Source organism: Nerophis lumbriciformis, linkage group LG09 (assembly GCF_033978685.3).
Source record: "Nerophis lumbriciformis linkage group LG09, RoL_Nlum_v2.1, whole genome shotgun sequence".
Taxonomy (NCBI): Eukaryota; Metazoa; Chordata; class Actinopteri; order Syngnathiformes; family Syngnathidae; genus Nerophis; species Nerophis lumbriciformis.
In genome coordinates, this window is record NC_084556.2 from 23,153,497 (window position 1) to 23,178,782 (window position 25,286).

At 38.7% G+C, this 25,286-nt stretch overlaps 1 protein-coding gene across 3 annotated transcripts; it reads left to right on the forward strand.

Annotated features, from left to right (window-relative positions):
• The first annotated feature begins 606 nt into the window (after positions 1–606).
• On the forward strand, positions 607–22,552 carry pafah1b2 (platelet-activating factor acetylhydrolase 1b, catalytic subunit 2). Of its 3 annotated transcripts, none has more exons than XM_061962179.1 (6): positions 607–736; positions 1,583–1,670; positions 6,638–6,727; positions 16,578–16,694; positions 16,947–17,069; positions 21,120–22,552. In XM_061962179.1, the coding sequence occupies exons 2-6, from the start codon at positions 1,584–1,586 to the stop codon at positions 21,396–21,398; spliced, it is 696 nt and encodes a 231-aa protein (XP_061818163.1). In that variant the 5' UTR covers positions 607–736; position 1,583; the 3' UTR covers positions 21,399–22,552. The 3 variants fall into 3 exon arrangements, with proteins under 3 accessions (XP_061818163.1, XP_061818164.1, XP_061818162.1); XM_061962178.1 differs by lacking the exon at positions 607–736 and adding an exon at positions 1,017–1,200; XM_061962180.1 differs by lacking the exons at positions 607–736; positions 6,638–6,727 and adding an exon at positions 1,013–1,200.
• The last annotated feature ends 2,734 nt before the right edge of the window (positions 22,553–25,286 follow it).

The following is a 25,286-nucleotide window of genomic DNA, read 5'->3' on the forward strand; positions in this document are numbered from 1 at the left end:
CAGACAAATAATTTCATGTAGGCTAACGTTACCTACCTGCTAACTCTGTCTTTTCTCGTTTCTACTCCTCTTCTTTTCTCTTTTTTCTTCCCTGGGCACCTGACAGTTTTGGCCGTTTTGACATCTTGTGTTGATTTTTTGATGTGGTGACGTCCAAAAAGAGTCATGATACGGGAAGGGAGGGGGGCGCACCGTGCGGGGGGGGGGGGGGGGGGGGGGGGGGGGGGCGTAATGTTGTAACAAATAATATTTCTATTAAATAGGCTTTACTTTGTATTTTAATTAACGTGGGATTATTTTTTGTATTTAGAAATAATAATACCAACTTTTTTTTTTCTCCAACATTTGTGGCACTGGCGTGGCGCCCCCTGATGGACGGCGCCCTTAGCATTTGCCTATACGGCCTATGCCACGGGCCGCCCCTGTGTGTCTCACAATACAAAGGTCCTGAGTAGTCCTGAGTTCAATCCCGGGCTCGGGATCTTTCTGTGTGGAGTTTGCATGTTTTCCCCGTGACTGCGTGGCTTCCTCCCACCTCCAAAAACATGCACCTGGGAATAGGTTGATTGGCAACGCTAAATGGTCCCTAGTGTGTGAATGTGAGTGTGAATGTTGTCTGTCTATCTGTGTTGGCCCTGTGATGAGTTGGCGACTTGTCCAGGGTGTACGCCGCCTTCCGCCTGAATGCAGCTGAGACAGGCTCCAGCACCCCCCGCAACCCCAAAAGGGACAAACGGTAGTAAATGGATGGATAATACGAACACAATCAGAGATGTTTGTTGAGGGGAGTATTTAATGTTTAAAACCCATTAGTCATTGCGAAACTAACACGCGCCACTTCTGATACTACTTCGATAAATAGTTAAAGACCTATTCGTTATAGTGTTTGCATCCATCTTGTGAATAGTTACAGCAAATGTTGTCGTCCATGATTAATCTGGGAATGTGCGTAAGATTTGAAACTAACGCCACCCTAATGAAGTTACGACAAATGGTGGTAAGGGCACACTCTTCTTCCGCAATAGAATCTTTGGCAGCTGCCTTGACACGCCTTTTGTTGTCTCGCCTGCTTGCCTAGCTAGAGTCTTGCCTGATGCTACCATAGCGGGCATCACCCCATCAACAACCGGACAGCTGTCAAGTCTACAACACAGCAAACGTCAGCTTCGAAGCGAGAAGTGACGGCCTGCTCTCTGCCAGGTTTTAAAATCATATTCTTCTTCTAATTGTGTCCACGGCGGGTATGATAGTGTCAAATGCAGCTGCCACAGTAGTATCCAGCGTTTAGCTAGCTAACAAGCTAACGATAAATACAACTAATATAATGACTGACCTCTCAAAAAAAAGTCAGTTCTGTGGTTAATAGTCTTCACGCTGAAGGAAAAAACTGCACAATGTGCATTTTAGACCACGCTGTCTGTTCCTAACACGTTAATGTAATTATTCGCGGCAAATGTCTGCTTGCTGATGCTTTGCTGCTTAATAAGTAGCACCGAATGCATTGACTTTGCATCTTGGTTACCATTCATTTGTGTCAACAGTGTTCATTTTGGAGAAGGTAACATTGCAGTGGTCTCTGCAGGATGAGTGGCGACGGCGATGGTTTCAACCCTGCTGCAGTGGCTCAGCCAGTAGAAGATGTGCAAGGAGATGGGCGGTGGATGTCACAGGTTGGTTCTATGCATCGTTTGCCAAGAGGGATGTAGTCACCTATTTATCCTGTGATTGGTTTAAAGCAGTGGTTCTCAAACTTCTTTTCGCCAAGCACCACCTTAGAAAACACTTGGCTCTCCAAGTACCACCATAATGACCAACAATAAAAGACGGTATCATCGTAGGCCTAGGTATTCATTAAAAACAAGACAGACTTTTTCATTTAACAAGTATATGTAATATATTGGCCACTGAAGCATTACACACAGTTTGAACAGTAACACTGTGTTTGAATATAGGAACACAAAACTCTCTACTTAAAGTGCCATATGTAATAATTTCATGTCAAGTCATCATTAAATGGCCCTGATATGTCAAAAGGCATTAATAAAGCATGTTCTTTTCGAATACCTTTATAAATGATAACGGTAGTTTAGCCGGGATATGCTGATTTCAAAATTAGATTTACAGCCCCGAAATCTTGTTATTGTTTATATTTCGATGCCCCGCCCCCCACCGTTTGACAAATTAGAAAGTCCGTGAGTGTGTCACATCCAAGTTGCCAGTTATGCACCCCCCTCTTCGTCAAGCTACTGCCACTGGTAAAGTTACTACACATGTCAGACCTTAGTAAATCTAAAAGGCATTGTTACGATTCTCAACTTATTCATGACAAAGCCAGGAACAAAACAAGGATTTGTTTCGGGGATGCCTTTGAAAGATGGAGACGATTAAAGGCGGAGAAGATTTTTTTCATCTGAAGCCAAACTTGCTAATTTCCTCCTTGATAGGTAAGTAAGGCATTACGTTTTGTTATTACTTGTAATAAATGGAAATGGACATTTTGTGTGTAAACTATATTGTCCAATACAGTCTATGATGTTGTCTACCAAAACCTCGTATGTTAATGCAACGAATGCTTAGTGTGATGCTCAGCTCCTAGTGTAATGCTTAGTTAACATGCGAGCTCGGTCAATGACACATCGACATACAGGCTAACGGGAGAATATATGCCCGTTAGCCTGTATGTCGATGTATCATCCAACTGACAAGGCAAAATATATTTTCGACAATTAAAACCTAAGTGGACATGCGTAGTGTCAGTGCCTATATCGTTCTCAATATGCTGATATGCTGAGGAAATGCGTTCCAAAATTAGCAGGGCTAATTGTGGTTTCTGGTACTGTATGTGCATCAAGCACATATGGGGTGGTATTTGCTTGGCACAATATAATGCTTTACATGTAATGATTTTCTACTTTGTGCATTGACATGGTAGTAGGATATATGATTTATGCGTAATGTGGGTTGGCTCACAGAATTGCACTCTGCACTGAAAGATGGTGATGGAAAAGAATGCAGTGCGTTAGGTTGGATGCAACATGGAGTTATGCTGAACGAAATGTGGCGGTAATTTTACTGTTTGCCTTGGCTTGTCATCAAAGTAGGCCTATGCAATATATAATATATTATATATAATTATTTCGATGGTGGTCCGTGCGGTCACACTAGACACTTTAGCAGGGTAATGCCAACAATCGAACAGACTCCCAACTAAAATATTGCTGCGTAACTTTACAAATACATTTGGCTAATCGACATCAGTAAAATGTGGCATAAATACTTAGTAAACCCTCTTGCAAGAAACATAAACAAGAGAAACCTACAGCGTAGGACTCGTTGATTGCCATTTGAAGTTACTTCGAGTAGGATTCGGATTCGGCTGCTTATCTGGCAACCTCAGTCATGACGAGTGGAAGGGGACTACAGACTTTTGACCATGATTACAGTACCATTTCTGGCCACATTATTACATGTGGCACCTTTTTAAATAATTAATCAAATACAATTAATTGCACATAAAAGTAAAAAAATATATATTATGGCTGTTAGCATTAATGCTTGTGATAAATAAATACAAAATTTAGCTATCATATATGAATGAAGATTAATCACATCCTGGTTAAGGCTTTACTCGAAAGACACACGCATTGCTACACGTCTATGAACGCAATGAGAGTTGGCCAATTTCGCTTGAAAAGAGAACTTAATATAAATCTCAAGTAACTTGCAGCGACAAACACATTCTCGAGAACACTGCTAGCAAGAATGCTACATCAACAACAAGCAGATGACAACAAACTACGCTTGCAGAGTTTTCCTGTGTCAATCTTGTCAACAAAAGTACAAGAGATCATTTAAAAAATGCCTTTGCTTAATGGACAGCCACGGCATGTAGGCCACTTACCATCAAGTGCTACAAGAAGATGTCATTCATACAGATGATCGGTCGTACAATACCTTGGAGAGGCACAATTACAGCAAGAATGAACAACCTGCACTACAAAAGTAAGAGCAACAAGCTGCAACGACTGGCTGAATGTAGGGCTGCAGCTAACGATTATTTTTCTATCGATTAATCTATAGATTATTTTTTCGATTAATCGGTTAATCTATAGATTATTTTTTCGATTAATCTATAGATTATTTTTCCTTTTACCGATTTTTTTTTTTAATTTAAAATGAAGAGGAAAAAATAAATGTAGGCCAGTTTTTTCAAAAGGCATGGCTTTTATTTACAAAAAAAAAAGTATGGCCACTCAGTCAACATTGACAACAACATGACAAAATATTCTGTAACAATGTAAACATTTAAAACTTTTAACATTTAACAAAATTAAAAGTAGCTTATTTGCTTTTTAATGTGCAAATATAAAAGTAAACATCCAGTGCAAATCTTAATATTCTGGAATAGTATAAGCATTTCAAAAGTAAAAGTATTGCTTATTTTGCTTTAAAATGTGCAAAAATAAAGATAAACATCCAATACAAAAAAGTGCAAAACGGAAATATTCTGTAACAAGTGTAAACATTTCAACAAAAGTAAAAGTATTGCTTATTTGCTAAAATGTGCAAAAATAAAGCTAAACATCCAATACAAAAAAGTGTACAGTGTAAACATTTCAACAAAAGTAAAAGTATTGCTTATTTTGCTTAATAACACAACAATGATAGTATGATTAAAGTGAAAGTTAATTGTTCGTTTGTACATAGTATATGTAACTGTTAATGTTGTAAAAGGTATTTGCACAACTAATTAACGTTAGCGTTTGTGACACGTCTTGTGCCGTGGGGTTCTTTCAGGACCGACAGACTGAACGCCAGACGGCTTTGCCAGGTTTACAATCTTTTAATTTTACACAAAATCTTTTCTCTTCCAACTGCGCGGATCGCGCACCTGGGCACGATTGCGGCGTCGCTCCCGGCGCGCCCCGCCTCGCCGCTCGCTCGCCGCCGCCGCCTCTCCATAGCGTTAAAGAGGAGCGCGTCTTTGTAAACACTGAACAGGCACGCCAAACGCGCCTCTCAGAGCGAAACGGTGCTTTAGTTTATGAATTTACAACGCAGATACAAATGACACATTCATGTTTTTGTGTAATAATGACAACGTATACGCACGCGGACGATTGACTTGTTGATGGTGATGGCAAGAACGCTGTCGGGGGTTTTCTTTTCAAATGTTCGTTCATAGCCGTTGTGCTGCTATGATAGGCCATTTCCGCTCGACACAGTGTGCATACAACAACATTATTAGGCCGTTTATTGAAATACTCCCACACTTTTGACGACTTTTGGCGTGCTTTTTTCCCCTCTCTCGCATCGTCTGCTTTGCGCTCCGCCATGACAGTAAAGTAGAGTGACGTAAATATGCGACGCGCCGACGCACAAAAACGGCGTCGACGTATTTACGTAACCGATGACGTCGACTACGTCGACGCGTCGTTTCAGCCTTAGCTGAATGTGAATTTATTTTGCTTACTGGAGACAATTGGACATCTGAATGTAATCAATACGAGCTAAGGTCGCATTCTACAAAAAAAAAAGAGATCAACACTGTCATCTGAAAAGGTAAATTAGCTTGTTTGTTTAAAAAACTGTTTAAACTAAAGAAGAGTAAATGCAGAGTTAAATGGTGCACTATGTTAAGTTGTTTGAGTGCTTTTACTACATTGTCTATTAGTACCTGTACCTAGTTTACTACATTATTGCAAATACTTTCAAAATGTCCACTCAATTCTTACTACTCTTACTGTCACCAAGTTTTGAGCAAATCAATGACTAGCAGTTCAGTAAAACATTCAAAACGTATGACATTCGGACAACAAAATTCCATCTGTATCCAAATATTTGGGTATTTTCTTAAGCAAATGTTATTCATGCAAGCAAATTATAACCTATGATTAATCACAATTCAGCAGTGTGATTAACCTGATTAAAGGAATTAATCACTTGACAGCCCTAAATAATATCAATATAGTTTACCTGTCCTCTGCGTGTTGATTTGCTGGGTGGCTGGGAAAAGGTGGACGTAAGCAGAGAATATGGAGAACATTCGGTTCCCACGTGTGTGGAGTAATAGAAATTATGAAGTAAGACGGTTCTGTTTGTGTTTTAATTGTTTATTTTGGCGCCGACTACAGCCTATAATTGAGATTGTGAAGCCTGATAAATTGTTGATACATTATTACAATATTTAATTAACTGATTATTTGGGGCACTGCTAGATGGAGCCTGCGTACCACTTGATGTAACTGGCGTAACACAGTTTAAGAATTACTCGTTTAAAGAATTAATGCAAACGGAAGTAGCCAAGAAATGCATGTTTGCTAACATTCCAGAGTTGAGGTCTGTGGTTTTGTCTCTTGTGATTATCTTGTTTTAAGCATAATTTAGATGCAGCTGTCTTAGAGAAATATGTTATCCACCTTGATAGTAATGCCACATGGTAGGTCTCTGCAAGGTTAATCCATTGATGCTAATAGGACTGAGACAGTCTGCTTCAGTCCAAGTTCTCCATCGCATGGTACGCCAGACGTCTCACTTCACAGCTGCGGGATTTGTCTGGATGGGACAAATCATGAACAAAGACGCTGACTTAACCTAATTCAACACATATTGTTCTTTTGTGTGTCTTATTTTGCAGCACACTCGATTTGTGCAGGAGTGCAAGGATGGAGAACCTGATGTGCTTTTTGTGGGGGACTCTATGGTACAACTAATGCAGCAATATGAGGTGAACATTATTGTTTGCACTAGATCAGTTATGGACAAACTACGGCCCTGGGGCCACAACCGGCCCGTTGGTCTTATAATCCGGGCCGCCAAATATTAGAACAAAATTAGGCAAAGGTCTGTTTTGAGAATTGCCACAACAAAACTGACTTCAGCGCATTGGCAATAAAAAGGGTGGTCAACAACACTGCTCCCACTGAAAGAGAATGTGTAACCCTGTAATACCATGTTTGTGTTTCTTTGAGGTTCTGATATGATATTGTTGAAGATAGATGTATAGCCCAAGTTTGGGAAGTCTACTTAGTTTCAACAGATATATGCTTTGAAATGCATTATGTGTTCGCCCGGCCCGTCTGTTAAATTTCAAAAGCTAGTGTGGCCCCTGAGCCAAAAAGTTTGCCCAGCCCTGCACTAGATGCTTACATCCAGTGTAAAGACACTCAACTATAAGTTTAAAAAAAAAAAAAATAAAAAAAAAATGCTTTAACAGTGGCTGTTCCTGCACTATTAGTTGGACTTGTGTTTTATCTTAAGCATTCCTGCTACATAATTTTACACTCTATGGTTATGATTATGGTGTTAGTCTTTTTCCGAGCATGCATACAATTACAATACGATTCATCACGGTAAGAATTTCTCATTACAGCTTGTTGGAAAAGGAGTAGGAAGAAGCAGAATTTATTTAATCCTACCTCTTTTTCTTTCATAGCAATTTCTAACATGTTTGTTTGTACTCAATCTCTAAAACAGTGAATAAATAATTAAATGAGTAAGTAAATAAATAAATAAATATGTATATATATATATATATATATATATATATATATATATGTATATATATATATATATATATATATATATAAATTAGTAAGTAAATACATATTAATTACAAAAATAAACAATAAATAAAGTTCTCATAAATAAATCGTTAGGTAAGTTGTGGTTCACAAAATGAGATGAATAAGATGATATAATTTTTGTATTTTGTAAACACGTTGGCTTTAAAGTTTCCCAAACTAATATGGCTTTTTTAAGTTTTTTTTTTTTTTTTTTTTTTTTGGACATATACTACAATAATATTGTACCGTGGCCTTATTACTGTGACAACAAAAAAGTTACATCCTAAATATAAATAGAACGTTTTGTCAAACACATTTTTATTGATATCGATGTCCATCTCGAGCCTGAGGGTGGGCTGGAGCCTATCCCAACTGCACTCGGGCGGAAGGCAGGGTACGCACATGCCAGAGTTTCTACCAAGCTTGCCAATATACATGTTAGGGCTGCAACTGACCAGGGCTCAGAAAATCTGTGGAGACTCCTCCCACCCCCACCAAGGACTGTTTTCACTGCTGGACTCAATAAGAGGTTCCTCAGCCTCTGTAGCAGAACCTTCAGGTTCTGTAACAGCTTCTTCCCTCAGGCAATAAGACTCTTGAACGCATCATAATAATCCCCCTCAATTCCCCCCCATACATCCATAAACGTGGATGCATATGAAAAAGTGCAATATATTTATCTGTACAGTAATATATTTATTTATATCTGCACCTTATTGCTCTTTTATCCTGCACTACAACAAGCTAATGCAACAACATTCCGTTCTTATTTGTAATGTAAAGTTCAAATTTGAATGACAATAAAAGTCGTCTAAGTTAACTAAAAATTATTTTGATAATCGATTAGTCAAAATGATCTTAACGATTAATCGGATAATAAAGCTTACACATATTTAATGGCTCTAATTTTTCTATCGACTTCTAAATGCAGCTTAAGTTATTTTAGGCATGTGCTTATAACATCAAGGATGACTAATTCATTCATAAATATTTATTAATATGCTGCTCATTCAGCTGTTACAAAAATTAAAATGATTATTGATATGTTGTCCATTTTAAAAGAAGAAAAAGGCAAAGTGCTAAAAAAAACAATTAACATTGTTTATGTTTTAAAAAACAGTTAAAATTGCAGCAAAGAAAACAACAAAACACTAAATCTAACTTCCTCAAAAAGAAAAGCAATTTGTGATGTTTAAAAAGCTGCACACTGGTATATTGACTATTGCTTAACTCTTGGCAGTTTTAGCACTCTATTAGACTCTGTGTAAAAGTTTATACTTGATTAATTCTTAAAATGTTGGCTAGTTAATAGAATGTTTAATCTCATGATACCTCCGCATTGGTGCCTGTCTTTTTCTCTGTGCGCGCGGTTCGCGTTTGTTATTGTGCCTTTTTTTTTTTACAGCATTGCAAAATGACGCTGCTTTAAAACATACTTGAATTGATGTGGACAAAGATTAGCTGGCTGGGGAAAAAAAATCCATCGCAGTGTTTTGTATTTCAAGATCGCTGATTTGCTGGCCAACCGATACCACGCCCACTTCTAAAGACGCTCCATTTTCCGTGGGCGGGACAAAGGCGATGACTGTCTGTGGAAAATAGGTTTCACTATGTAAAGCGCTTTGAGTCTACAGAGAAAAGCGCTATATAAAAATAATTCACACTTTGCTTGGCTGCAGTAGAACAAGCCACTTTATGCTCAGAATGAATGAGAAAAAAGTTGCGTCAGCTGTCGCTAAAGTATCTTGATTGTAAACAAAAGTTGAACAAATCCTAGCGCATATTTACACATCTAAACACAAAAGTACATATTTGACCACTTTTTTTAGTATTTTAAGGAAAGCTGAACTTCCTTTGCAGTGTTAGAGCAATCGGCGCTGAAGGTTTCAATCCCAGCAGGTCTTGTAGGTGAACAGCCTCGGACAAAGTCAGCAAGAAAGATTTGTAACTTGGGGACAAGGTTTGGCTCTCAGGACTGGGTCGGTTGGGCTGGAGTGCAAAGCGAGGCTGTGCGTGTTTCGTAGTTGGAGAATCCACTGCCCAAGCCGCCAGCCACCGGAGCCAAGGTTAAAGTTAAAGTAACACTGATAGTCACACACACACACACACACACACACTAGGTATGGTGAAACTACTTTCTGCATTTGACCCTTCCATAGTTTGATTTGCAACACTAAATTGGCCCTAATGTGTGAATGTGAGTGTGAATGTTGTCTGTCTATCTGTGTTGGCCCTGCGATGAGGTGGCGACTTGTCCAGGGTGTACCCCGCCTTCCGCCTGAATGCAGCTGAGATAGGCCCCAGCACCCCCGCGACCCCGAAAGGGACAAGCGGTGGAAAATGGATGAATGGATTTGACCCATCCCCTTGTTTACCCCCCTGGGAGGTGAGGGGAGCAGTGAGCAGCAACGGTGGCCGCACTTGGGAATCATTTTGGTGATTTAACCCCCAATTCCAACCCTTGATGGTTAGTGCCAGTGCCTCGGTTTTACCAAGAATTGCGTGCGTCTTCCTTACGGTAGATCAACATTTTTCCGTGGCCGGATTTTTGCTGCATCACTAGTCAGTTGTGCGTAAATAATAGGCTATATCCATTTATATATATACTGTAAATATATATATATACATATATATATATATGTATGTGTGGGAAAAAAATCACAAGACTATTTCATCTCTACAGGCCTGTTTCATGAGGGGGGGTACCCTCAATCATCAGGAGATTTTAATGGGAGCATTCGCATACCATGGTTTATATAGGGCACAGAGTGGGTGGGTACAGGCTGGCGTAGGGGCGTGGTGATTGGCTCATGTGTTACCTAGGAGGTGTTTCCGTCTATGGCGGCATGCTGTTACAATTTCGCTGCGCTTGATGAGGGATGACAGGTCTGGACGGTAAATAATAAACAGTTTCTCTTTCAAGCATAGGTTGCATCTTTTATTACCACTATTGTAAGGTGTGCTGGATGCAAGAATTTGCCATGTTATTGAATATTCAACATTATTGTCTTTGAGGTCCCAAATGTGTTTGCTGAGTTCTGTGGTATTTCGCAGGTTTTTGTTCCTGAAAGAAGCCTTGTGATTGTTCCATCTGGTTTTGAATTCTCCCTCGGTTAATCCTACATATGTGTCGGATGTGTTAATGTCCTTGCGTATTACCTTAGATTGGTAGACAACTGATGTTTGTAAGCACCCCCCGTTGAGAGGGCAATCAGGTTTCTTTCGACAGTTACAGCCTTTGTTGGTTTTGGAGTCGCTCTGTCTGGGGGCCGACGGCTCATTTGCAATTGTTTTGTTGTGGTTTGAGATGATTTGTCGTATATTGTTCATGCAGCTGTAGCTCAATTTAATGTTGTTTTTGTTGAATACTTTTCTTAGGGTGTTGTCTTTGGGAAAGTGTTTGTCAATCAGATTGAGGAATTTGTGTCCAATGTTAGTTGAGACGTTTTTGCTGTATACCAGATGATGTCGTTTCGTTTTCTGTTCTTTTTTGGCTGGTTTCCTGGCGTGGGTTCATAGGTGAGGGTGAAATTGTATCCGCTTTCATCAAGGGCTTTTTGGTACGGGGGGGTTGCTTGGTCAAATTCAGCTTTGCTAGATGACAGCATCGATAGCCTTTTATTGATTCCGGTAGGTATTCTTTTCGTGGTGGTGGGTGGGTGGTTGCTGTCATGGTGCACGTGTGTTGTGTTGGGTTTCGTGAATGGTTGGTAGCTGTTATTTCTCAGGTTGAAAGTGACGTCAAGGAAGTTGGATGTTCTGTAGTGATGACGGACTGGCAGTGTGTCGCGCCTCGCCAAGGAGCAGCGAGAATACCAAGAAGGGCATATGCCAAATTTTCAAAGAGAACGGCCTACGGATCACGATTGAAGCCAACAAGCAAACCGTCAACTTCCTTGACGTCACTTTCAACCTGAGAAATAACAGCTACCAACCATTCACGAAACCCAACACAACACTCCAATACGTGCACCATGACAGCAACCACCCACCCACCACCACGAAAAGAATACCTACCGGAATCAATAAAAGGCTATCGATGCTGTCATCTAGCAAAGCTGAATTTGACCAAGCAACCCCCCCGTACCAAAAAGCCCTTGATGAAAGCGGATACAATTTCACCCTCACCTATGAACCCACGCCAGGAAACCAGCCAAAAAAGAACAGAAAACGAAACGACATCATCTGGTATACAGCAAAAACGTCTCAACTAACATTGGACACAAATTCCTCAATCTGATTGACAAACACTTTCCCAAAGACAACACCCTAAGAAAAGTATTCAACAAGAACAACATTAAATTGAGCTACAGCTGCATGAACAATATACGACAAATCATCTCAAACCACAACAAAACAATTGCAAATGAGCCGTCGGCCCCCAGACAGAGCGACTCCAAAACCAACAAAGGCTGTAACTGTCGAAAGAAACCTGATTGCCCTCTCAACGGGGGGTGCTTACAAACATCAGTTGTCTACCAATCTAAGGTAATACGCAAGGACATTAACACATCCGACACATATGTAGGATTAACCGAGGGAGAATTCAAAACCAGATGGAACAATCACAAGGCTTCTTTCAGGAACAAAAACCTGCGAAATACCACAGAACTCAGCAAACACATTTGGGACCTCAAAGACAATAATGTTGAATATTCAATAACATGGCAAATTCTTGCATCCAGCACACCTTACAATAGTGGTAATAAAAGATGCAACCTATGCTTGAAAGAGAAACTGTTTATTATTTACCGTCCAGACCTGTCATCCCTCAACAAGCGCAGCGAAATTGTAACAGCATGCCGCCATAGACGGAAACACCTCCTAGGTAACACATGAGCCAATCACCACGCCCCTACGCCAGCCTGTACCCACCCACTCTGTGCCCTATATAAACCATGGTATGCGAATGCTCCCATTAAAATCTCCTGATGATTGAGGGTACCCCCCCTCATGAAACAGGCCTGTAGAGATGAAATAGTCTTGTGATTTTTTTCCCACACATACATATATTGCGCTCTACTACGGTATCGAGCACTATTTTTTGGATAACCTTATTAAGACATATACATATATATATATATATATATATATATATATATATATATATATATATATATATATATATAACCTACATTTCCACGTAAAAGACCCTCATTTTTTGTGTGTGGCAGGCTTTAATTTGCCGTAGCGCCGCACTACAATGAGTTGCATAGAGGGGAAACCCATCACACTCACTATCACGATATATATTGATATTGTTTTATCGCCCAGCCCTGGCAAATAGTATAGTGGAATTGATTGCTGGGACAGAAATGGTTGATCAGATTAAATGTTGGCTGAGAACGGAACAAATAAAACAAACTGAGCTGCAATGACACAGACAACATTGAGGACAAACTGTATTTCTCAAGATAGCGGTCATTAAGGTTTCCACGAAGCTACTCCGTTGTGTTTGTCTCTCTTAAAACTTTCTGTCCAATTCCTTGCTGATTTTGGTGCACTCTCTTCTTTAGAGTGAACGTAAAATTGCTTATTTGTTTTATCTGATTTTTTTTTTTTTGGGTAATTGGAAACATTTTACAATTTAATACATGCATACTCAAGCATTTATTTATTAGAGGAGTTTGAGTTTCGAACCAACAATTCTTTATTATACAAACTATAGATGCTAACATGTCCTCACATGTGTTTAAATAAAACATTTGTTATGTAAATAAGTCCTAAAAATGGGGTTAGCTGCCAAAAAATACTTTTACTTTGTTTGCTGCTCTTAAATATAGAGCATGCATTCTGGTAATGTGTTGCATCATCAATGTAGTACTATTGTGAAATGTCATCTTTGTTTGACCGTGCAATCATTTTACCACAATGTCTGTCTTTTTCCACTTTTAAATGATCGCAAAACTTTGTTTTCTTTGGGCATTTACTCACTTTCTACCTTGTTGTTTTTCTTTGATGCATCTTTCTTGACACTTTGCTGTACCCGCCACACACACACACACACACGCACACTCGGACCACATCACCGGCAGCACGACCTGCATCACCAGTAAGGGAACCGCTTTCATGTGCGTTCTATTGGAGCAGTCTTCTGGAAACAATGTCCACATATTTTACTTATTATTGAATCATCGAAGCAACAAAATATAAATCAAAGCTTTTGTTTCAATTGAATTGATTTAATCGATGAAACGTTGCAGCCCTAGTATAGATTCACTGTCATCTGAAAATAACTCAGCGTAGCCATTTTTTATTTGAACAGCTGGAAACATAAGTGAGTACAGCCTCAGTTAGCAGGTCCACAAGTGACTACCGCAAATTCCGGACTATAAGCTGCTACTTTCTTCCTACACTTTATACCCTGTGGCTTATAAAACAGTGCAACTGATTTATGGATTTTTCTTGGCTATTGGCCATAATAAGTTTAAGACAAACTGAGAAGTAAATACAATGGGAAGGTGTTTTATTGTTTTTGCTATGGTGCCATCTTTTGGACGAGTTTGCTCACTGCTGGTGCAGCAATGTCCTTCCATTTACCGGTAGTGCTTTTTTTTTTTTTACTTGGAGTGCTGTTCAGTTTTTCTAGCCATCCATAGCGTTACTAATCGTATGGATTCTTCATTCATCACTCCAAGCAATGTTTGTAAGCTTTACAACATAACTAAAATAATTCTTACTTACTAAACCGTCCCATGTGTGATGTCTGTAGGAGTGTTTTCATGCCTATTTGTACATGGTATCAGAATGTAATGACGCTAGCGTCGTTAGCAATAGCTAATATGCTAACACGTTTACGAGTGTCTGTGTTAGCATTATTTACTTACAACGTGATTTATATTGTATTGCCTGGCAATCTACCTGGCTAGGAATACCAAGTCAGTGGTGTGATTAAATAGTGTCAGACTGTTCCCAAAATAAGACACTTTAATTATGTGACATGATGCCAGTTTGAGACAACTGGTAAGCAGAAACCTCCTAAAACAGTTGACTAAAATAGCGATGTTTTTGTATGTCTTCAATGCATATTAGACAGCATTGAGGAGGTCGCTGACAGAAGAATGCTGACCAAGTTGACATCCATAATGTCCAATCCCGCTCACCCCATGCACAACACTGTGGAGGCCCTGAGTAGCTCCTTCAGCATTAGACTGTTACATCCACAATGCAAGAAGGAGAGCTACCGCAGGTCCTTTCTACCCATAGCCATAAGATTGTACAACACACTTATGTGTATACTTTTTTTTTTCGTAGTGTGCAATACAGATGTTAGTGTTTTTTGTTGTATTTTATCTTCTATCTATACATATTAGTGAGCAATAGTAGTATTTATTACTATTTTTTTGTTTTTCATTACGCTTTACTTCTGTTACTGTATGTAAAAACCTGCACTACAACAACATAATTTCCCCATTGTGGGATGAATAAGTCAATCCTATCCTATGCTATGATCCTAATAAACACAAGTGTCATTTAAACACATGAAAACATTATCAACAACATCACATAGCGGTGGAAATTATCTGTTAGATTCAGAGCTTGAATGTTACCAGTGTTTGATAATTAGCATATAGCATTCTCTTGTTCTACTGTATTAACATTCCCACATAACTAAATAAGCTGAAATTACCACAATTGCCTCGTAGTGTACAAGAGGCACACTGTGTATGGCCATCAGTCACATTAGAGATAAGAGCATGGAAACTAGAACTCCCCTAGGTGTGAAGATAGAAGAAACTGGGTTATTTGACAAATCAGATTAATTTAGTGCATAGAATCGTACTGACTGCAAAAAGTGACATGACGTCAGACAAGGCAGCTCAAATCATTAATGATTACTTTCAAACTAGTAAAAAGAGCATAATTTGCTGTCATCCCTGTCAGTAGAAATGTTTGCATTTCAGCCTACAAAAATTCTGCCTACATATGCTGCAGTGAATTGTTTATGATTTTTATGTTTTACACACGCACACTCACACCAACTACAATTGTTGTCCAAGAACTAAAAATAGCTACTAAATAAATCAAAAGTTACCAACAAGTTACTCAATACTTCAGTAGTTTTTTCACAGAATACTTACTTACTTCATTTTTACTTTTACTTGAGTCATATTATCCTAAAGTAATGGTACTCTTACTTGAGTACAATTTGTGGGTACTCTACCCACCTGTGGCCATTTTACATAAAAAGTAATGTATAGTTCTAACTAATATCTATATATAACCGTGACTCCCCATTACTATGAATTGATTACGTGGACCCCGACTTAAAAAAGTTGAAAAACTTATTCGGGTGTTACCATTTAGTGGTCAATTGTACGGAATATGTACTGAACTGTGAAATCTACTAATAAAAGTTTCAATCAATCAATCAAAATCTGTCAGTAGACTCGATATGGAAGCGCTAAAAAGTACAACATGGCTGACGGGGTGGAGACGCAGTCGAAGGGGGCTTGACCTGGAGGAGGACTTCGGCACGCAAATAAGACCGCCCACAAAACGGCACATTTTGAAGAGATAGTTAAAAAGCATTTTGAAAATGATCTGTAAAACAAACTCTATGCACAATTTTGACCAAAGCACCACCATTACATGTTATATAGACCACAAAGAAGTGTTTTAAATGTAGAAAAAAAATCATAATATGACCCACTTTTAATGAACCGTGACTCCCCATTGGTGGCAGCACTCATGCAGCATGATGCTAACTACAATGATCTTGCTTCTCACTTGCCAGCTATTGAGACAAGATTGGCTGTGTGTTCACTTATTTTCAGTGGATAGCCAGTCGTTACTCCCATACAATCTATACATCGACTAATTTGAAGTATAACTAGGGTTCCGACTACTCTGACGTATAACTAGGGTTCATTTCTATAGTATTGTCTTTTTGAGAAGATATACCGATGTGAAGGAGGGAATGTGAGATACTGTGTGTTTGAAATTAAATGCAAACCAAATAGTAAATGTGCGCACCCTAGAAAAACGGCAATATGTATTTTGCATACAAAGGTCTGGAGGGAGTTGTTCTCACCACTTCACGCCCTCAACTTTGGCATTGGAGGCGACACCACCTGTAACGTGTTGTGGCGGCTGCAGAACGGAGAGCTGGAAAACATCCGTCCCAAGGTTGGTCTGACTCAGCTGCGCACATAAACACACCGCCTAGTTGTAGCCTTATGTTCATGCACAAACTGTCCCTGACAGTTCATGCACTTATCTGCCTCTGACCTCGCCGTCTTGGCTTTATAGTGTGCCGGTGGCTTGATAGGGTAATCAAAAGCAGCTTTTCAAAAATCCAACTGGAATGTTGTTATTGAGTTCTGTAACTGCGATACTGAAATTAGAATGAGCCTAACATCTGTATTTGGTTTTGTCCAGATTGTAGTGGTGTGGGTAGGAACCAACAATCATGAACACACAGCAGAACAAGCTGCTGGAGGAATTCTCTCTATTGCAAAGCTGCTCACGTCCTGTCTCCCCAAAGCAAAAGTAGTCGTGCTGGTAAGCTCACACTCTTCTTTTGGTTTTTAGCTTTGGTTATTAGCGAATACGTAAAGCAAACACATTTTGTAGTTTTACCTTTAAAAGTTACAGCTTCTTAGGTAATTGAAATGATACACTGGCAACTATAATTACCTATGTTAGTGGTCCGTCATACTGGTTTAAAAGCCAGGACACTAGCATCAGTGTTAACTAAGGGTGTAATGCTACGAGTATTTGGATTTTTGTGTATGGCCTTCGGTTCAGTACAGAGGCGTCCTGAATATGGTATACAGTGGAACCTCGATTTACAAACTTATTTGGTTCTTCAACATTATTCGCAAACTGAAAAGTTTGTATAGTAAGGCAGAGATCCCCGTAAGATTTAATGTAAACATGACTAACTGGTTCTCGCCTCGACAAAAGTCTTTATTTTAGTAAGAAACTGCACACTTTGAAGACACTATAATATATATATATATATATATATATATATATATATATATATATATATATATATATACACACACACAGTTGATCTCTATAGATATAGATATATAGATCGCTATATATATATGATATATCTATGGATATATGATATATATATATATATATATATATAGATAGATAGATAGATAGATAGATAGATAGATAGATAGATAGATAGATAGATATCTATCTATCTATCTATCTATCTGTAAGTTATTAAAGAGAATAACTTACAGTTGCGTGTTTTTAAAGTGACAATGTAAACATCAAGTGTAACACAATAATGTTCACCTTAGTGTTCTTCAACTTTTACTTTCTGTCAAGCAGTGTCCTCCACAGTGGACATGTTTATATCAGCCTGGAATTGGTTGTTTCTGAGAAAAGTTAACTAACAATTTAACTGTTAATAATGTAAATATCTCACAAACTGATGTTTGTTTTCGCTGGTTTCAAATATCTTTTGGATGATGAGAAGGCGACATGTCTAGGGTGTAAGCTGCGCGATATCCAGAGAGACAAGGGGTGGAAAAAGGATGGATGAATTGAGGATTTATCAAGTAGTTTTTCAGTTTGCTTACCTCCGTGCACCGCCCCGTGACCGCGTCATCACCTGCTGGCTCTGGCTCGCTTTTGAAACTAAAGTGGCAGGCTTCAACTTTCTTACCTCCACCAAAGAGGTTATCTTTTGTTTTTCTGTTTGTTAGCAACATAACTCAAAGGGTTATGGATAGATTTTGATGACATTTTTCAGAAAATGTCCAAAAACACACTTAACTTTCTGCTTACAGCGTTCCAAACCCCCACCTTGGCGCCCCACACTGCGCAGAGGATTTTGGGAGATGTAGTTTATTTTCAGATCAGGCCAACGCTAAAGCGCCGGACAAAATTACACAGCAAGTTTTTGTTGGACACCGTCAGGCGTCACAGTATTATTGTGAAGATTTTGAAACCAAAATATCTACAAAACCGTTACAGCCCTACTATCTATCTATCTATTGAGGGATCAATATATCGATATATCGATCGATCAATTAATCTAACCTAATCTAGTCCTCACCTCCATGGCGGTAAAAAATAAAGTAGGTTTCTTCCAAGTATCTTCACTGCAGGATGAGGAATATCTAAACGTGCTACATTACACACCGTAGGAGCATACAATAAGCCGTGCAAACCGCTAAGATAGACCTCTTGAATGTTAATAGAGGTGGGTATATCGATACAAATATCAACAGAAAATATAGTATTAGATCGATATTTTTTAATGTGAATTACGCTGTTTACAAGTAGTGTGTTTTCCCCCGTCTTTATCAAAATATTGCTATAGTGTATGTGCTGAAAAGCTTCATTTATGATTGCTGCCTTTGGTAAAAGCTTAACTCTTTTAGGTTTTGCTCACATTTTCTTTCTTTTATTTAGAAACGCCGAGTTGGGGCTTTTCGAAAAACACTCGTAGCCAACATGTGTTTAAAAAATACAAATAATATCAAGATAAGACTTAAATGGGAATATATAACCGTTAAACGTATATCAAACAAACCTTTAAAAAAGTGATCACTGCAAACTCATGCATTCTTCGACTCTGCTCCCTTGGACTGTACAGTGAGGTGCTTTTTTCGTCGTTGTTTTCGCAAATCTTGCACTTTTCCGCCCTTTTACATAACCTCTCCAGTAACTGAAGACACGTTTATCCTGTCCGCGATTTGAACGATTCGTACAGCCGAAAACAACACAAGCATAGGGCATTTTTTCTTGGAGAAAGGCTAAATGGCGCCTCGTACTCATTGAAAACACACTTGACCACCACCAGTATTCATTGGGCAAGACGTGAGCCGGACGTGACGGCAGTAACATCCCAGCAATTAGCTCTACAGTGCTAGTTTTGTGAAAGAAAATATAAGGCTGTCATTCTGCCTCCTTCTTATCGCCGCCTTCATTACGGTATATTTATGAATTTAATAAGATTGCATGTAATAAAAAGCTTCATGTTATAATAGAACGAACAAACAAACTTGTGGCAGATACCATGAATGCAATATTACACCCACGACTTTACGAAACGACTCACTAGTTCAGTGGTTCTTAACCTTGTTGGAGGTACCGAACCCCACCAGTTTCATATGCGCATTCACCGAACCCTTTAGTGAAAAATAAAATGTTTCTTTTTTCAAATTCAAGACAAAGTTATATGTTTTTGGTAACACTTTAGTATGGGGAACATCTTCTAAGTAACAAAGACTTAATTTAGAGTTATTTGGACACTAGGGGAACATATTCTAAGTAATAAGGACTTAATTTAGAGTTATTTGGTTAGGGTTAGAGGGTTAGGGCCAGGGTTAGAGGATTAGGGTTATAATAAGGCCATGCCGAATAAGGCATTAATAAGTACTTAATAATGACTAGTTAAGAGCCATTATGTTAATAATTTGCATGTTAATAAGCAACTAATTAATGGTGAATATGTTCCCCATATTAAAGTGTTACCGTGTTTTTTTACTGGTGCATAAAATGAACCGTGCATGAACATCACCTTGTTCAAAGAACAAAACCAACACAGTGCATAAACTCACAACAAATTACACACCTGCAAATCAGTCAGCTGTTGGCGTATCCGTAATACGCCGATAGGGAGACGTTTGTGTTTACACGATGAGTCGGGTGTGTTTTGACCTCCGCCGAACCCCTGAAGCCGACTCACCGAACCCCTAGGGTTCGATCGAACCCAGGTTAAGAACCATTGCACTAGTTCAACAAAATATTAGAGTTTTTACAATTACAATATTTGTTATCAAATATAGCCATCATATCTCATGTATTCATGAAATGCCTTTTTGTGATGTATTGAAGATATTTTCTCAAACCAGACTAAACATTGAACTTATGAAATAAACTATGGATATTGTACATTTTGGAATGACTTGATATGGTGGATATATTTTCTCAACACAAATTTACTATTTATTGATGTGGTACAGTCATGAAAAAGAGGTGTGGTTTTCAGTTTATAGCATCTACTAGAATAGATAGAAACCATTGGTATGTTTTATTGCATTTTTACACAACTTTTATGTAGGAAATGCCTTCCAAAGGATCTTACAAATTGTCAAATCTCTTCAACCTCGGCTGACATTTTTCAATTCCTCAATTTTTTTAATCTCACTGGGATCCACGTGAAACAGTTTGCCTAGTTTCCCTTTCAACTGGCACTATAATCCTTTTACTCTGTTAATTTCTATTTCACCTTTAAATAGATAAACTCTTTACTTTACAGACATGTTGTTATAACATAGAAAAGTTCTGTTAATATTTGCTTACATTAGCTTCTGAGCATGTCAATCATCAAATATCTGTTTAATAACATTTACCACAGCGTTTTACCTTTTTATATTATGGCATGAAAGTTGGAGCTAGCACCTTCTGGTAATACTTGGTTTTCGAGGCTAGGCTTTTAAATGTCACTTTTAGCAATTGCAACATTATTATTTTGTTTTGGATCAAAGCAAAAAACAAAGCTAGCAAAGATGTATTTTTACCTACTGTATGATGCGTTTAAATTACTTTAAACCTCCCAAAAACACTCCTTAGGGTTTATTACCACGGGGGGAGCGCCCAAACCCTCTGAGGGAGAAGAACGCCGGTATCAACAACTTTCTGCGCTCTTGGCTGCCGGGCTTGGCCCAGGCCCAGTTCCTGGACGTGAGCGGACAGTTCGTCCACTCCGATGGAACCATCAGTCCGCAGGACATGTTCGACTTTCTACACCTGACGTCGACGGGTTACCGCATGGTGGCCAAGCCCCTCAGCGACCTGCTGCTTCAGATACTTGAGGAGACGCCAGAGGAGCGAAGGGCGTCGCTGGTTTGAGTGTCCGAGGCCGAGCAGCGCCGGGGTCACTTGAAGGAATGGGGGAGACGTGCCTCTGGCTTCAATAGGAGAAAGGCGCTGCGTGATGTCATGGCGTTGATGAGTGGGGGGTTAGCGTGGGTGCTCTAGAGGAAGAGAGAGACAAATGACTTACTGCCTGAGACCTTGTGTGACCGCGCTGTCAAATCACATGAAGTATTCCCCTGTGCACCACCGATAGGAGACAAACTACTACAAACATTGTTTTCTTCCTCTAATATGTCTTCACAGGAAAAGGCTGGCTGCTTTGCAACATGAGATATAGTCTGGTCAAAAGGAAACACAAAAAAATCTGTCATGCAATAAAATGTGTACAGCGTGCTTAAAATCCTTCCATAATCACTTCAAAAACAGCACAAATTATATTGTGGTAGTGTATCACTTTAATACTTAATGTACTCTTTCAGTGACTATCTTGTGTTTTACAACAACAAGAAGTTGAATTATAGTTTTTGTGAATGGGACTTTATTGAGCGACATGCTGTTTATTATTTTCAAGTAAAGATCCTACACGCATATAGAACCTTTCAACGAGGCTGTATCATACACGCTGATGGACAATGACACTCACTCCCTGCCACAGTTGGATGAATACAGTATTTTATTTCTTTTCATTCTGTGACCTTTTTTTTACTGTGTCTCCTTTTTTGTTTTTGTCCCTCTCAACCCCACATTTTGTTTTTCCACATCTTTTTCAATGCTTGTAGGAATAAAAGTTGCAAAAGCTACTGAAATATTATTACACCATCATGCAAAACAAAAAGTTCTGTCATCGAGCTTATGCTAAAGCGTCAATATGACACAATAAGTCGCATACTGAGCTCCAAATTATACTGCTGTCTTAATGTGAATGGATTATGGATGCGTGTGTGCGCCTTTAATGTCTATGGAAGCAGTTGTGTACAGTACAGTATGACTGAAATCTGCTTCGAGCCGTGCAGGTGTGTAGAAGTGCCCCTGGTTGTAAATAAGTGATGTGAATCTTGGAGAGAAAAAAAAAGGATGTTTGACAGGGGGTTTAGATTGTGGGCGTCTGTAGGTGTGATACTTGTGCACTTGGTTGGCCTGTTGTCTTGTTGAGGTAAAACATTCCAATAAAAACATGGATGTCATGATTTCTGTCTGTATTGCATCTTCTGCTTTATATGAACTTGTCTCCCTTGTTTTAAGGTCACTCTTCAGGGGGTATTCCAGGTAAAAGGTTCAACAAACTCCCACGTTTAAACCTGAAGTCTGAATTGATTGTACTAAGATGGGAATCTCTTTTTTTTTTTTTTTTTTTTCTTTTTTTTCTTTCTTTATTTCATTAATATTTTTTATTATTGGCTCACATGTGGAAAAAGGTAGATGGATTTACATTTAGGTACAATTCCACCGGTATTTCTTTCCTCAACCAAGCACTTTTTGTTTAACCAATTTTCTTACCATATATAATTACTATGTACTAAAATCTGTTTTCTTGATGTAAGAAAAATCAACAATTTCAGCTCGTGTTAGATTATTTTGCTTTTGGTAATGTAATGTCAATGTAGCTCATGGATGTCAAACATGCGGCCCGTGGGCCGGATTAGGCCCGCGAACAGGTTCAATTCGGCCCGCGAGATGAGTTTGCTAAGTTTAAAATTGAGCTGCATTTTTAAATGACAAAAACTGCTGTTCTAAATGTGTCCACTGGATGTCACAATAGCAATTATGTTAGGCAAGCAAATAGTTTCTACCGGGGCGTGCAAGTATACCAAGCAAGAGGTACACCCAACGTAAAACAAACAGAAGAAAAATAAACAATTGGTAACCCCACTTAAAACGAGACAATGCACATTGATATAGTTATATGAAAATGATTGTCTTCTGTGCAAATTTAAATTAAGTGAACAGTGTGTGATTTACTGCCATACTGTCAGTCTTTTAAGTTTTCATTTTTGGTTTGTTGAAATTGATCACATTACACAGGTTTTATTTTTCACAGTGATGCCTAGAAGGCAGGGAGTGCCTCTTGAATAGTTTCTACCTCAGTTTGTATGGTTTGTTGAGTTAGCACAGGATTAATATGTGAAAATGACAAAAGAGGTAGTTGATAGAAGAGTTTTTGTTTATGCTTTATTTTGTTTTTGTTCAAACCTTGATGGGCTGTGACTTAAAGTTTAATTGCTTTGTAGATACACTGAGATTAAGACTAAGTTCATTTTATTTTTGAAACTGCACTAATTTTTTCCTCAGAATTTTACTATAGAAATGTTTTGTCAAGAGGATTATTTGTGATATGTACATTTTCCAAATGTGCTTGTTCTCTTTTGGGCCGAGGTAAAACAAAGAAAGCAATCTGAAGTTGTCATAGTTGTATTTTTAAGTTACTATGCCATGATTTTACCTGTCCGGGTCACGCGGGAGTAGATTTTCATCCTCGCGGCCCCTGAGCTAAAATGAGTTTGATACCCCTGATGGAGCTCATATATTAGATGTATTTACAATATTTTTTTTCAGTTATGACCAAGATAGATTACATTTCTGGGCTAGGGTTAGGTAAAGAAAATATGTTAGTCTTTGCTAACAGGTTAGGTAACAGTATATATAGCACATATTTACAATAATCAAGTTCAAGGTCAAGGAGCTGTTTATTGTCTGGGGCGGCATGGCGTAGTGGGTAGAGCAACCGTGCCAGAAACCTGAGGGTTGCAGGTTCGCTCCCCGCCTCTTACCATCCAAAAATCGCTGCCGTTGTGTCCTTGGGCAGGACACTTCACCCTTTGCCCCCGGTGCCACTCAGACCGGTGAATTGAATGATGAATGATAGGAGGTGGTCGGAGGGGCCGTAGGCGCAAATTGCAGCCACGCTTCCGTCAGTCTACCCCAGGGCAGCTGTGGCTATGAAAGTAGCTTACCACCACCAGGTGTGAATGAATGATGGGTTCTACATGTAAAGCGACTTTGGGTACTTAGAAAAGCGCTATATAAATCCCAGTTATTATTATTATTATTATTATTGTGCATTCTTAACATGTGCAAGACATATAAGAGCTAAAATTACATTTTTGGCACATGAAGAAAAAAATAATGCATTTTTCCCTTTGTTAAATGTTTTTGTATTCGGAAGTTTTTTTTTTAAATTGACTAACCATGACCTTAAAATCATCTTCTGACGTAAATCTTCAGGACATGAAAAGACTGGAGCATGTTAGGTACATAGCATAAAGTACCATGTCATACCACGCCACCCTGTGCTTACAATGAGCAAAATATTACATGTTATGAATGTGCCTGTTACTACATTGCATATACAGTATACTTACAGCGTGTATATAAAACATTGATGGAGGTTTTTAGAGGGCTTTATAGAGCAACTCCTATTGGCTCCATTGTTAGCTGACTTTTGCTTGGGTTAATTTACGAGTTCTAATGCAGAAAAAGAGGAAAATGTGTTCTTACCTTACATAAAGATTGAGAATGATAGACAATATTCCCCAAAAAGTGCAGTTCCCCTTTAACCTGCTTTCTGGAATGTAAATACAATGGAATTCAAGTTTGATTAAAAAGTATAATTATTGTTTCACATACAGCAAATAAAAAAAGTGGAATTAATTTTTGCAATGGGTAGGGATGGCCTCCAGTTAAAAGTTTGCTTAGGGCGTCAGTTTAGCCAGGGTCTGACCTGCTTATTGCACACAATAGAATACAAATTATTTTGTATTATAATACTTATTCTGTTTGTATTACTGTTGACATTTTGCCTTTCAATAACATTATTTTCCCTACTGCAGTATGTAATGTTTACCAGCAGGGGGAGATATTTAATTAAAAGCTAGAAAAAGCATACATGACTGTCATCCAGCTATGTAGTTGGACCACTTGATG